This window comes from Gasterosteus aculeatus, chromosome 8 (assembly GCF_964276395.1).
Source record: "Gasterosteus aculeatus chromosome 8, fGasAcu3.hap1.1, whole genome shotgun sequence".
NCBI lineage: Eukaryota > Metazoa > Chordata > Actinopteri > Perciformes > Gasterosteidae > Gasterosteus > Gasterosteus aculeatus.
Window position 1 is genome coordinate 12,317,589 of NC_135695.1, and position 13,973 is coordinate 12,331,561.

General features: G+C 40.0%; 3 protein-coding genes across 6 annotated transcripts in view; all 3 read left to right on the top strand.

The window, feature by feature from the left end:
* The first annotated feature begins 457 nt into the window (after window positions 1-457).
* On the top strand, window positions 458-4,352 carry mpv17l2 (MPV17 mitochondrial inner membrane protein like 2). Its single transcript, XM_078108230.1, has 6 exons — window positions 458-632; window positions 1,403-1,621; window positions 1,716-1,877; window positions 2,743-2,823; window positions 3,221-3,345; window positions 3,486-4,352. Exons 2-6 carry the CDS (start codon window positions 1,432-1,434, stop codon window positions 3,585-3,587), a joined length of 660 nt encoding a protein of 219 aa, XP_077964356.1. The 5' UTR covers window positions 458-632; window positions 1,403-1,431; the 3' UTR covers window positions 3,588-4,352.
* Window positions 4,353-4,753: 401 nt separating this feature from the next.
* Window positions 4,754-12,389, top strand: cist1 (colon, intestine and stomach enriched 1). Of its 3 annotated transcripts, XM_078108237.1 has the most exons (5): window positions 4,754-4,905; window positions 6,542-6,592; window positions 8,037-8,384; window positions 8,944-9,107; window positions 11,495-12,389. In XM_078108237.1, the coding sequence occupies exons 2-5, from the start codon at window positions 6,544-6,546 to the stop codon at window positions 11,537-11,539; spliced, it is 606 nt and encodes a 201-aa protein (XP_077964363.1). In that variant the 5' UTR covers window positions 4,754-4,905; window positions 6,542-6,543; the 3' UTR covers window positions 11,540-12,389. The 3 variants fall into 3 exon arrangements, with proteins under 3 accessions (XP_077964363.1, XP_040039411.2, XP_040039413.2); XM_040183477.2 differs by lacking the exon at window positions 4,754-4,905 and having other exon boundaries at window positions 6,436-6,592; XM_040183479.2 differs by lacking the exons at window positions 4,754-4,905; window positions 8,944-9,107 and having other exon boundaries at window positions 6,436-6,592.
* A 925-nt stretch (window positions 12,390-13,314) lies between these two features.
* The window catches only part of LOC120823474 (3',5'-cyclic-AMP phosphodiesterase 4C), a 71,326-nt gene continuing 70,667 nt past the window's right edge, over window positions 13,315-13,973 (top strand). For both annotated transcript variants that reach the window (XM_040183462.2, XM_078108233.1), the window contains exon 1: window positions 13,315-13,517. The gene's annotated coding sequence lies outside the window, so the exon portion shown is untranslated. The remainder of the gene's footprint in view (window positions 13,518-13,973) is intronic.

Sequence of the window (13,973 nt, forward strand, 5' to 3'; positions counted from 1 at the left end):
ACACCACCAATCAAACAAAAATTACATATTTTAAAAATATAAATGGGGATAGCTTTATTGATATCTCTCAATAATGTGTTGTACGCCAAAACCCAACAAGAGACATCAGACGTCAATTGGCTTATTCTAAAGAATTTTTATAATTCCATCAAAAAATATGATTTGTTTTTTGTTGTGATAGTTTAAAAACAACAAATGTCTTAAGACTCACAACATGAAGTCTTATATATTATATTAATGCAGATAGAAACATTTCTTTATGCTTCAAGATTGCAATTTCATACTGTTGTATTTGTGTTCATTATATAGTCTCACCCGACCGTGTTTTTCATTGTATCACCTTGCAGTTGTTTTTGCAAATATCGAACATTAGCAGATTGTACATTGTGTTAAAACGAACCAACAGTCGTCAACTGATCCTCCGAAGCAACAGGTGGCGCTGCCACGTCGAACGTCCGTCCGCGTCCGGAGGGTCGGACCGGTGTGTCTCACATGGACGTTTGAGGACATGTCTGAGGTTCACGTTTGGACGCATTGAAGTGGTTGGCGTCAGAATAAATTAAAGGGGAAAGTCATATGAAGGGAGGTCAACTTTGACGCATCACCGACTCTTATCGGCGAGGAGCAGACAGGTGAGTGTGACTTTAAATTCTGCACGTGTGAGTGTCAATGCGCTGTTTACGCACCGAATAGAAACCGGTGCAGTTACATGGTTTGGGCAGCCGACTGTCGAATCCGTTGAATCTGTCATTTACCCGGAATTATGGCTAACAGATGACGGTTATGCTAGTTTCAGTGACCTTTGATCCTCCCGTCTGTTATAAAAGTTTCTGTTGCGTCATCTGCAGATGTTACTATAAGACATTCGTCATCATTCGCGTTAGTGAATTATTGTGTAGTGGACGGTAATGTTCAGGTCTACTACATTCAAAAACAAAAACAGGCTTGCTGGCTTTTGCTTTTTCAGAAGGTTACAGTCAAATCAAAGTTTTAATATATATATTTTTTTACTATGGTCATAGTTTTGTAATATATTCACTTCTTTCTTTGAGCATCATGTGCAACACAAATCCAGCTGGTGGCCAAACCTGTAAACAGGCACATCTATTCCAGATGTGCATTGTGATATAGGCTGCTGTACATCTGCGCAACACGCAGACAAAAGCAAAACTCACAAAAGCAATTGAGCACCTCTGCTACATTTATGCAAAAGCTCTTTACGTAAACCTTTAAAATGTGAGCCTTCATACAAACTGTGATACGATCTTTAATTAAAACACTCCTGGTTACTTAATTCCTCGACACACATTGTTAATCCTCACAGGCCGTAACATGCCTGTTGGTCTGTTTTGTGCTTCTGTGTTGCATGTGCAGCATTCATACAGTCCTCTTTCTCCCACAGATGACAGTAACGTTCATTTTGCCGCAAAAATGCTTCCTCGGTTGGGCAAAGAGTTTCTGGTCCGGATGCAGTTCAACTGGCGGCCGCTTTTCCAGGGCCGAGCCCTGCTCCTCACAAACACCCTGAGCGGAGGAGTGTTATTGGCGCTTGGAGACATTGTGCAGCAGAGCCGGGAGAACTTAAAAAAGCCGGGCAGAGTACGAGACTGGAGGAGGACAGGTGAGAAAAGCGCAGCCTTCTCCACCAGTTTACTCAAATGTCTACGCAATGCGTTACGTTCTGAATTGACTCCTTATTCTCTCTCCACTCAAAGGTTGCATGTTTACGGTGGGCTGCTCCTTGGGTCCGGTGCTGCATTACTGGTACCTCTGGCTGGATGGAGTGTTTGTGGGCAAAGCTCTGAAAACGGTGGGCAAAAAGGTTCTGGTGGACCAGGTGATCGCCTCACCGTTTTTGGGCATGTGGTATTTTGTAGGTGAGAAATATTTCATTGTTTATTTATCTATGCTGGACTTCATGCATGAATGTATCTGTGTGTGTATTTATACGAAACGCGTTAGAACAGTGTTGTTAGCGGATTGAGCTGAGATTAGACAGAAGACTCTTAATATCAGAGGTGGAAGGAGTTCAAAGGGCTTCCGTGATGAGCAGTTTGGATCATATCCACGAATGATTTATAAAAGTTCCTCCAGGCTCCGACCTTATCTGAAGTTAGATTTTTATGTAGCGTGCCACTGACTCACATCTAGACCGTTTCAGAAAGCGGGTTTAACAAACTCTGGGCCAACCCCTGACCTCGTATCTGACTAACAGCTGGTCAGAGTTTGTTCCCTTTTTGCGTGTTGAAAGAAAACGAGCTGACATTAACGTAGCTCCGATTCCACGATTTACCATGGCAAAAGATAACGAACAGGCAGCCTTCCACTTGTAATTCAGATATTAATGCATGCAAGCTATGTATGGACTGCACATGTATCTTTCAAAAAGATCCCGTCATAAAGGGAGAAAATAAATAAGTGAACATTTTTATTCTTAATTGTCGGTTGATTAATTATTTGCCAGACTATAAAATATGTCTGTGTGGAATCTGTCTGCGTATTAGGCTGTAGCCTACATTTAAATGAATATGTCAGCTTTCATTTGACCTGTAAAAATACACAGCGGCCAACCGAAGATGTCAAATGGAGATGAAAATAATTTTAAAAATATTTGAACTAAATAGACACAGTATACATGGCTGTAAGCGCCCAATCTGACCAGTAAAATCCACTGTATTTCAGTGGAGGGACTCAGATTTAAAGTGTCCCGTCCCCTGAAAGTGACCACTCTGTTTTTTGCAGGTATGGGTGTCATGGAGGGACACACTATATCTGAAGGATGGAAGGAGTTCACAAACAAGTTCTGGGAGTTTTATAAGGCAAGTACCCCTGTCAGGGTCAGGGTGCCTGTGTATCTGGAGCAGCCAATCAATGATCTTTACTCATGTTTTTTTTTTATCCTGCAAACAAATTTAGAACTTTGGACAAATCCAAATAAGCAATGCTATTATACATTATATTATACATACTCATTGGAACGACTGTGACAGTAAACGGAATGGGTCGTTAATGAATATTATTAATTAAAGCTGTGTTAACCGTGCAATGGCACAGCTGCTGTGAAAAGGACCTATTTGATCACAATTTGGCAGGTTGAACATAGACGTCGTGTAATGAGTTTCCATTGAGGAAGCTCGTTATACGTGATTTTTTAACGATTGTTAAATGGTGTAACTGGTCCACTTTGTTAATGATCATCTGTGTTCTTTCCTGCAGGCAGACTGTTGTGTTTGGCCTCCCGCTCAGATGATCAACTTTTACTTCCTTTCGCCCAAATTCCGTGTTGTGTACATCAACTTCATCACCTTAGGGTGGGACACCTACCTTTCTTACCTCAAACACAGAGTAAGTCAGCCACACAGGAGATTCAACGGAAATCCAGCGTAATTCTGGCTAGTTTTCAAATAATTTTATGGGTTAGGGTTTTACTTTTCATTTACTCTTGAAATTACCACATTACATCTTCATATTTTTTTGTGTGACAGGACGACAGCCCCCCCGCTGAGCTGCTATCAGACAGCAGCGCCGTGGATATTCAGCAGGAAGCGCTGCGGCCGTCCGAACCTGTGGAGGAGGCGAAAGCTTAGAGACCACGGACTTCTTTTCCATCATTGAAAGGTTATAAAGGAGATTGAGTTTCCTCCGACAAACTTTATCCTATATTTAACCTTTTATCAAGTTTAAAACATCTGTTTCTGTCCGAGCTCAGAGGACTTGGGGATGTTTAGAGCTTAGATGTGTGTCTGTATATTCATATCTGAAATGTGGACTCCTGTAGGAGCAATCAGGGATGAAATGATGTTTTACTGCCTATCAAGCTTGATGCCATTGATTGTGCCTTCCTCAAGGTATTTAAAGTTAATTGTTGCACATTTTTTTGCAAAACTACAATGTTTAAATTGTATAATACCAAATAGTGGCATTCCTTTTGCATTTTGCTTTTAATATATCTAATATAAAATGATAATAATCAGAATTTGTTACCGCTATTATTTACCTGCATTGACTTTGCCTTAATGTGTGGATCCGTAGTACGTTTTGATGAAAATTAACCTTGACTTCAGGTTTATCCCTTTTGAGATGTTTATGGAATAATTGCACGATTATGATTACGTGCTTAAAGATAATCATTTATCATCATACAATCATTTATTTTCACGTTTTATTTTTTAGCATATCGAACTCAATCCTCAACTGTAGTTATAAACCTGATGTATTTTGGACTGAAGAAATTCTATTTTTCTTCTTATTTTTTCATTTTAAATGTGACTTGGTATGCTGTACGTACTGTAAATGTCCAGCTTCTATTTCATTCATTTATATTTAAAAATATAAATTCTGTCTGAAACAAACCTTTTGAAAAATGTGACTTCTTCCTCTCTGTCTCGTATCTTGATTCATATATTTAAATTTAAATAAATACATTTTCTTGCTCTTTGATATTCTTTGCATGAAACAGGAAAAATCTAATGACCCGGGCAGTCATTGTAGTTAAAAAAAAGTGTGTTCTTTTTTGTAATAATGTTGGAAAATTGTTATCGTTTGAGACAATTATTTCATTCAACAGTCATTTCAGCAGTTACAAACACATTTATCAGTTTTCAAATAGGAAAAGATTACGTTTATTAGTAATGGCAAAAATACCTTTAAAATATTAAAATTAATCTGGTGTGTTTGCCAGCTATTTGGCTATTGTGGTAAAAAGGGGCGGAGCCTGGAGCTCAGGTTGTTAAAGGGGGGGTACTACCCAGTGCAGGTGCTGCAGCCACTCTGCACGTGGCACTGGTCACACCGGCATGTGGAATTGGTCACACCTGCAGCCCATCTCCTAATCAGAGGGAGCTGAGCAGCAGCGAGAAAGAACAGACGCAGCAGGAGGAAGAGGATCGTCAGCCACACGAAGAGGTAACAACAACGACCTAGACTCACCTCTCTGCTGTGCTCTACCCCAACAGGACGGAAGGATCCGTTTACCCGTGTGGAGTACACCGGAGTCACGGACCCAGAGCCAAAGAACCCTTTTTTTTTGTTGGCCTAAGCGCCCTCAAACTGACCTTGTTATTAAAAGGACTCTATTTGTTAAGCAATTACTGTCTATGAGCCTGCTATTTTAGCCTTGAATCTGGCCTCACTTCCTCTGGGTAGTGCAGCACTATTCACACCTGTACAAGTGGGAAACGCTACTTAAAGTGACTCACTTTCTGGAAATACCCTCGTTAGCCATGAACTGCCCGCTGAGCCCAGCGCCACAGCAGGGAAACCGTTTCTCTTTGCTTTGAGGGCTTCCAACGGTGTGTTTAGCTATTATAGATCCCACAGGCTTATACTGTGAACAGTAGATCAGTGGGTCACACAGGAGCTGTGGGTGGAAAAGGTCTGTCTGAGCACACAGACAATAAATGGACTGTTTGGGTTTTAGTTGTCGCCAAGAGACGATCAACACATCTCATGCTGTGCTTTCACTGGTACGGCCCAATTAAAACTAAGTTGGGCTGAATGATATATAAAGATATATAGAATGAGTTTGACCTCCCTGCTGTAGATTCTTAGGCTAGTTTTGTCCTTCAAGGCTTTAAGTTAGGGGGTATTTTATAACTCGTCATAAGTTATAACTAACCTTCACTGCACTCATGTAACCTTTTCTGAGTAAATTGTCCTTTTCAGAGTGGTTTATTGTGGGATCATTTTTCATGGTTGATTGGATTTTAATAGAAAAAGCATTACTTCTGTTCTGCCTCAACAGCACTTTGTTAAACACTAATGCAGATGGCACTATCCGCACACGCTGCTTAGTACATAATGGCCACTTAGCAGCTTGTTTTTTTCCAGTTTGAATTAACTGCTTTTCACGACGTCTTGCAGACTATTAGTGTAAAGTGAGGGATTTTAAATTTGGGCTTGAGGGGCTGACGTTATGTATACACACTATGTGTGCATATGTGTACACATATATACACGTTATGTGTGTTTACACAAAGACAATTCTGTCTATTTATAGGACAACATGGAATACAGCATGTTGTGAATGTTCATGTTGTTATTGATTTAATCATTTCACACACACGTTGTTTGCACATCGTAAATATGTCAGGACCATAGCGGTAGAATTTGAATGTAGCCTAAATTCAACATAAAAACAAAATACTGTCAACTTGAAACATCATTAAGTAACTACAAGCCTCTTTTATTAGTAACAGGTGTATATGAGATGCAAGACCCCATTGCCTTTGTTTATGACCTATAAAAAAGTATACAAACAATTCAGTCCTGGTACCTTTAAAGCAAACTATTCAGTTTAGCATTAGCTTTTTTTTATTTTAAGAAATGGCCCCTACAATAGAAGGTACGAGCCACAACGTTGGACAATAACGTCAGTCGTAACTACTGAGCAAATACAGAGCATTGTGCAAACATTGACACTCCACCCTGAGGCCTTCAGAACACTCCTTAGGCACTGAACACATCCTGCTGTCAAGGATGTAAACTGTGTGCTGCTATTTTGATTGCCGGCCTTTATTCTTCTTTCTCAACATGCCTGCAGCAATGCACATCACTGTGCTGGTGGCCCTGTCTGCAGTGGCTGTTTGTAAAGGTAAGTTGACATTTTGACACACATTTTACCGTTTAATGGATTTTTGCGATTTTGAATAATTCAAATCTTCAATTAAAAAAGTATTGTTAAAATGCAAAGTGATGCAATCACAAAACTTGTTGTAGTATGTCACTGCGTAGGAAAAAATTGTATTGTGCACAATGATTATTGGACATATGGGCAAAGATTAAAAGTAGTACAACAATCTGCCACATAATAACAGACATTTTTATATCCAAGTAAAAGGCCTGTTTAAAGGTGAAATGCAAATGCAAGAAAAGTTCGCAGTTCTGCATTTTTCAATACAAATACAGATTAGTAAAGAGATATATGAACTGCTATTGATAAGTCATAAGAAGAATAAATAAATGGGATGGGGTGTGAAGACACTATTCTATTGGTATGCGGTTCAATAACAGAGTACGGTTGGTGTCGGCTTTTGAGTATCCCTAAGTCCTCACTGTCGGTACCACGCCAGTCCCTGTAATAGGGACCAAGTCAATGATTGTGGTGACTTTTAAATGTCTATTTTCATGCCAGCCACCAATCGCAGAAGCTTTACAAAAAGAAAAAAATGCATCCAGGTATAAAAAATTAAGAATACATCTTTTTCATTCTTTTTTCTTATACACCGTTAGTACGTAGAATGGTTGCAGCTGGGTGAATAAGTTGTCTTGGAGGGTACAGTACATGTGGGAGGAACACTTGGGTGAGTTCAAGTGCAGTACTGCGTTTACGCATGCTGCGTAACGAAGGAACCCAAAAGCACCACTCAGACATCTACGCGGGAGACAGGTGGATTTTACTAAAAGTTCGGGCAAGGTCAAAACCGGGAGATCCGTCAGTAGGCAAACAAATCCAGAGGGACAGGTAGGGAATCCGTAGACGAGAATAGGCGCGGGTCAGAACCAGGATGGCAATCGGACAGGCAACCAAATCCGAGCAGGCAGTGAATTCGTGGTCAAACAGGCAGGCGAGGTCAGAACAGAAGGATATCGAGCTGAAGAAAACGCTTCAGCTCGAAACGCTGGAAACGCTGGAAAACTTGGCATACACGCGAGACAATCGGGCAGGAAACAACAATGTGAGAGGCCTAAATAGTGAGTGGCTGACGAGGGGATGTGCTGCAGGTCAGAAGGGCAAGAAGAAGCAGGTGAGGGCAATGAGCTGATGATGTGGGAGGATCTGAAATGACAGGAGACTTAGTAAACATGCAGGTGGGACGAAAACAAACTAAGATGTGGTCACATGTGCTACATGCTGTTTCATCCAGTAAAACTAATCTAAAGGTCACGCAGCAGCCTCCTGTGAAAAGGGGCAAATCATTTCCAACTACACCTTTGCTTTAAGTTCATAATATCAGCTTGGTTATCAACCATGATATTGATCCGATGCCAGTGATGTGCATCCTTACGTAAATGTAATGCTGTTTGTTCCTTTGCAGGCAGCACCACTCTTACTGCAGCCACACAGCCAACAGAGACAACCACAAGTGCTGCACAACACACCAGTCTGACTGCAACCACCACCGACAGTACACAACCTCCTCCAACAACGACACAGCAGATTAGCACAGCATTCGCTTCAGAGAAAGCGTCATCCTCCCCGGCGCCCTCCACCTCCCCACAAACACACAACGGGACACAGGCGACACATTTCAGTGTCACTCCTCCTCAGACTGCAACGTCCAACAAGACATCAAATGAGACGACATCCCACGAATCGACACTCGCATCGGCGTCAGAATCACCAAACGTCACTGCAACCACCGCAGCAAACACGACCAGCTCAGGTCAGATTTATTCTTTATTAGAACAATGATTACATCTCCAAATCTGCTCATCTAAAAATGATATAAATATGAAAAACATGTTACTTTTTCATTCATTCAGACACGGTGCTTTTACTGAGAAAAACATCAATTAAGAAGCTATATAGTGTTTCATTCAGCGGTATGATAACAGGCTGTCACCTACGTTATTTACTTTAAAGTTGCATTAATACATCTTTTGCTGTTAGAGGACAGCAGATCGTCTAATGGACAATTAATGAAATTGTTAGTGTTGGGCTTTTTTTTTTTAAGGGTGACAACCACCAATAACAACGTGTCAGATGAATACTTTCAAACTAGTTGAGCAAAATATCTTCTCCATGCACAAGTAGTCAAATATCAGAGTTCAGTGTAGGAAAAAGAGTAAAATACAGTTAGCCCAAAAGCAAATAAGCACCAGACACCTCGTAGTGGCTAGTTGGGTTGATTCTGATGCTGGTAATTCTTCCTTTCTAATACCATCATTTCTGACTGAGGCAGACATGAAGTTGAGAACATTTTTGGCTTGTCTCCTTCTCAGGCCTTCCACAGGAGTGGGACAAGGACGATTTTGAAGAAAATCCTGGCCTTGTGGCCGTCCTTTGCATCTTCTGTATCGTCTTTGTCCTCGTCCTGGTGGTTGTGACTGTGAGATGCATCAGATCGTCGGGCAACAACTTTGAGAGGCTTGAGGACGTGCCGATGGTGAGCTAGAAATAAGGAACTTGATGATTTAATTAAATTGACTTGTAAAACAGCACATTTTCTAAACTGAAATGTGATCAAATCTTGATTAAATCAAAATTGTAATATGACACATTATGATGAGACTAAAAGAGGTAATTGATCTTTCTACCATGTTAGCAGTTTATTGGTGTGCTGGTTGGTTGGTTGGTCCGGGCTAGAATATTTCAAAGATATTTGATTGAGTAACAACGAATAGGGTTCCCCTCTCCATCTGCTGCACAATGTGTACACAACGCACTACTAAAAGATATGTACCCGTGATCTCAAGAGCTTATACTCCACACTGCACTTCACTTGGTCATGAGCAGTACACCTGCCAAGCGGAGCCGATCGGATGCACGTTTTTTGAGGAAATCAAAGGACATACAGATATTTACATACAGACAATACGCCATTAATTTTAGTTAGAGGTTAGCGACCTGCCACGGCACCATAGGAGGTAAACACGGGACATGTTTTACCTGCTGAACATCAGCACAGTAGCATTTCCCTTCGCTTTGCAGACATGGCATTTTGTAACACATTTTGTGCAATTGTAACCGCATTTAGATGAGACATGCATAATTCAACTCCAAGCAAATGTGGAAGCTAACACATAACTTGTCTGAGTAAGTAAACTGCAATGCTATAACATGAATAACGTGAGATTGTAGTGTTTCCACCAGCAGGTGGCAACACTCGCATGAGATTTCTTATATGATAGAAACATGAACACGTGTGACTGGCAGCAGTTATTAAGTCCAATTTATTTATAGAGCACTTTTCACAGACCAAGATCACAAAGTGCTTTACACAACAGGAATCCAACATCATGGTTGAAATGCACTTATACGTGCATTTCAACACTTGAATGCACTTATTGAAAGACGCTTTGGATAAAAACGTCCGCTTAATGACATGAAATGTAACGTAATAAAAAAAAAACACAGAGTGACCATTGGGCCAAATCATCATATGTAGGCTACAAAGTCTTAGACCACAGCGATTTGACCTTTGAACACCGGCAGTGTATACAAGCTGCCATCGAAAACATATTAAATTAACTTTCATATGTCTTATCTTTATCTTCATCTTTTCCCCCACAACAGCACAGCAGTTTGCTGCTCTCGCGTTTACCCAAACAGGAAGCCAGCGGTAACATTGTCAGAGGGTGAAGAAGTCTTAGAAGCAGTGTGTGGCAGACATGTGACTGAGCACTTTTTTTTAGAAACGATAAAAGTGCTGATGATGAGTAATCAGCGCTGCATCAGTGTGTCTGCAGGTATTCAGGCAGCATCCCGAGACTTCAGTACGCATATCAGGCGAAGGTGTGACCGAAGCATCAAGTTGGTCACACCTTCACCTGATATGGTGTGAAAACCAGAGCGCAAAAACATTTAATGACAAAACTACTGACGCCAGCTATCTGTAATTCTTTATCTGCACCTGCACTGTGCGTAGCTTTCATGACGTCAGTGTGGAACAAAGCTTAGTGCATGTGGACCTAAAGATCAGCACGTACGGGCCTGCGTATAGGTTCAACACAGAAACAGATGATCTTGCAAGCTAAGCTGAGGGTGGTGAGTAAATCATTTTCAGGTTTAATAAGTGACCAGACCATATTTTCTTTTTCCAAAGGTAACTTGAGTACCGGGGAAAAGCTTGCACACACCTTCTCCATCTATTCAATGAGAAGGTGTGTCCAGACCTTTGACTGGTACTATACATACAAAAGGGTTGTTTATTGAAAATCTTTATTTTTCCTGCATTTCCTGAACAGAATCTCACACCTGTGAACCATTTAATATTTACTGACTTAACATTTCAAAGCTGCTTTGAAACTCTGTGGGGATTTTATTTATGTCTTGTCAATTCTACTTCTCGTGTATTTCAGAGTTTGAAGCGACATTTTGAAATGTTGACATCATTGCAAGGATAAAGTGAATTTCCTCTGTTGAAATATCATTCATTTTTCATTTAAATCTCATCCTTTAAAATCTAGCTTATAATTTGTGCAACAACACTGAAGAGAAGTAACAAAGCAGAACCTTCTGTAGAGGTAAAGACTAAGGCGTAAGTGGCAGAGTTCTAGCAAAATGTAACTGTTTACATTATCAATTCCTAAAAAGAACTAGCTTAAATCAGTTCCACACAGCGACGGGATATTCTAAACCTTCTAAGTTGATAAAGAAAATGGTTAATATAAAATAAGGTCAATTTTTATGTAAAGCATCACAGTTCCATGAGCTTTATTCATTGGTGAGGAGGACATCCAACAAAGGCAGTGGTACGCTTCTCTGGTTGCAAGTTTTAAATATGAGTCTAGCTCCTTTTAACACCTTCACTGTTTCCTTTCATCTCACTAGAGCAAAATGAACGAGCACTCCCCATTTGCTCGGTACTCAAAATGACGGAGGACACTTCATCCGGCGCTGGAGGAGGATTCCGCTCTGCTGTACAACAGAAAAACAACAGAAAAAAAAACATGATCTCTCTCTCTCACGCTCTCGTTACTTAACAAAGCACTTTTTTCATTGGCTGTGGAGTATTTCTGGCCTATCTATGACCTTTGACCTTTGTTTTTGTTGCTTCTAATTCTGGTGATTGAAGCGAAGTCAGCCAAGTACAAAAGTGCATGTAAAATATAACTTGTAAGTTATTGATTGCCAATTATGATGTATAAATAATCTCTACCATGGCCTTTGATGTAGACTGTAGTCGAAATCCTAAGAGATAACCTCAGCTGTTGAGCCTCATTTCAGCCGGAGAAGTGAGGAAAAATAACCTAATAGAATTATTAGGGCCAAGAAACATTAAGACTGCCAACGAACCATGGAAAGAGATATAGTGTACTTTGGTCTGCTCAGTTGTTAAACTGCATTATTGATCAATTACATTATTTCTGTCTTTAACAAAAAATGAAACTTGTCGAAAAAAGTCCAATTTGATTCCTCTGGCCATACCGCTTGACATAGAATGTTTCCACATATCTTCTGTGTTTGGCAAAGCTGCTATTATTTATTGATTTTAATTCTGTAAACATACAGTACATCTCTCTCTGACCAAGACACATTCTTCCCTATACAATCCAAAATAAAATATGACTACTTTCATATTTTGCTATGGTAAATATGCCCCATATTTACCCAAAAAAATCCTGATCACGATCATCACCTTGTCTCTGTGTGCGTAACACACACTTGCTGTCAGACACGTAGAGCACATAGTTTTCAAGGAAATAAAAGCAATATTCGAAAATCACATTTTAGTTTTTTGCTTTTCAATATCACTGCTTATTGCGGTCCTTAGTTCAGAACCGCATTGTATTCGGTCAGTATTCATTTCAACCACTCTTCAATATTGAGAGAAGTTTCTCAAGAGAGGATACAGACCCCACGAATAAAGGTGAAAGTAGAAAGTAGACGCCTGACATATACTGGTTTAATCTAATGAACAGACATCTGAGTAATATCTGTGAGTGAGAGTTCTTTCTTCAGATTCCATTTGATTAAATTAGACACAGAAACAGATTAGATGCTGGCATTGCCTACTGAACCAATTGGGCACTATTTCATATGAAGTGTGACACTGGGACACATATATTTTTTATTTTGTTCTTTATTTTTTAAATATTTGAAATAACTTTTAAATGTAGCCTATTTTATATGAAAACCCAACTTGGCACATGGAATAAAGCAATGGGCTACTACCTCGTGGGTCATCCAGTGCCAGTATAGGCAACTAAACTATACTATACTGGCAATTAAATAAAAAGAAAAGCATACCTTTTTTGCTAAATCGTTAATCTGTCAGTGGGATCAAATTCTACATGTTAAAATACACAAAGTAATGTTATATGAATAAACGTCCTGGTAAAATGCATATTTATATGTTTAAAAAAGTAAAATCAGAATCAGAATCGGCTTTATTGTTTACACATACATGGAATTTGTCTCCGGTTACACGTTAGTCTCAATCATACATAGATGTACAAATAAACAGAAATAGAAAAAAATAGAAAAAAGACATTAAAGACAACTAAACAGAACACAAAAACTAAGCACAGATACTCCCGTCCACATTTAATAGGCTACACTAATATAACATTCCCGTAGGCTTCATTATTAGAAGACATTCCAGCAGACCTCGTGGGTCATCCAGTCAGGTTGTTTACGTTCAACTGCACCGCTTCCTGTCACGTGACAGAGGGGCGGTGACGTCACAGTCACGGTCGGGCACGCCGCCCTGCATGTAACAGAGTTTGAAGTCTAACCAACTAATCTGCCGCAATAAAACATGGAAACGAGAGATGAGGGCTGCCGCTCAACCTGACGTCCACATCGAGTCCAGCGTCTGAACCAGCACGAGGAACCGCGGCTGGTCGTTGCGGTGAGTACAAAGGAATGTGTCAAATAAGACACGCCGACACAGAGCGGCAGCTTCCCATGAAAAAGTATTTAAAGTATTTAAATGGTGACCATTTCGCTCTTTGGGAACGTAGATTCTGAAGAATCCCCGATTTCACTGTGGGAGTCTTAGCGTCCCTAAAGAGACATCCTGTCTGTTAAACATTTTTATTGACTGATGTGATCTTAATTGGATTGATTATCGCATCCTTATAATAAGTCATACACAATAACGTGTTGGTTTGGCTTTTTTTTTATTCCCAAGATGTTCCTTCCAAAAAATGAACGGTTGTTTTGTGCGTTTGTCTGTTTATGTTCCTCTAACATGTTATCATGAGCTCGTAGGAGTTTATATTCCGTGGTATAGGTCTCATAGTTCGTAGTAATACTTGTGTTGTAATGTTCTGTAAGAAGGAAAGAAGTTGAAACCGTTAATGAA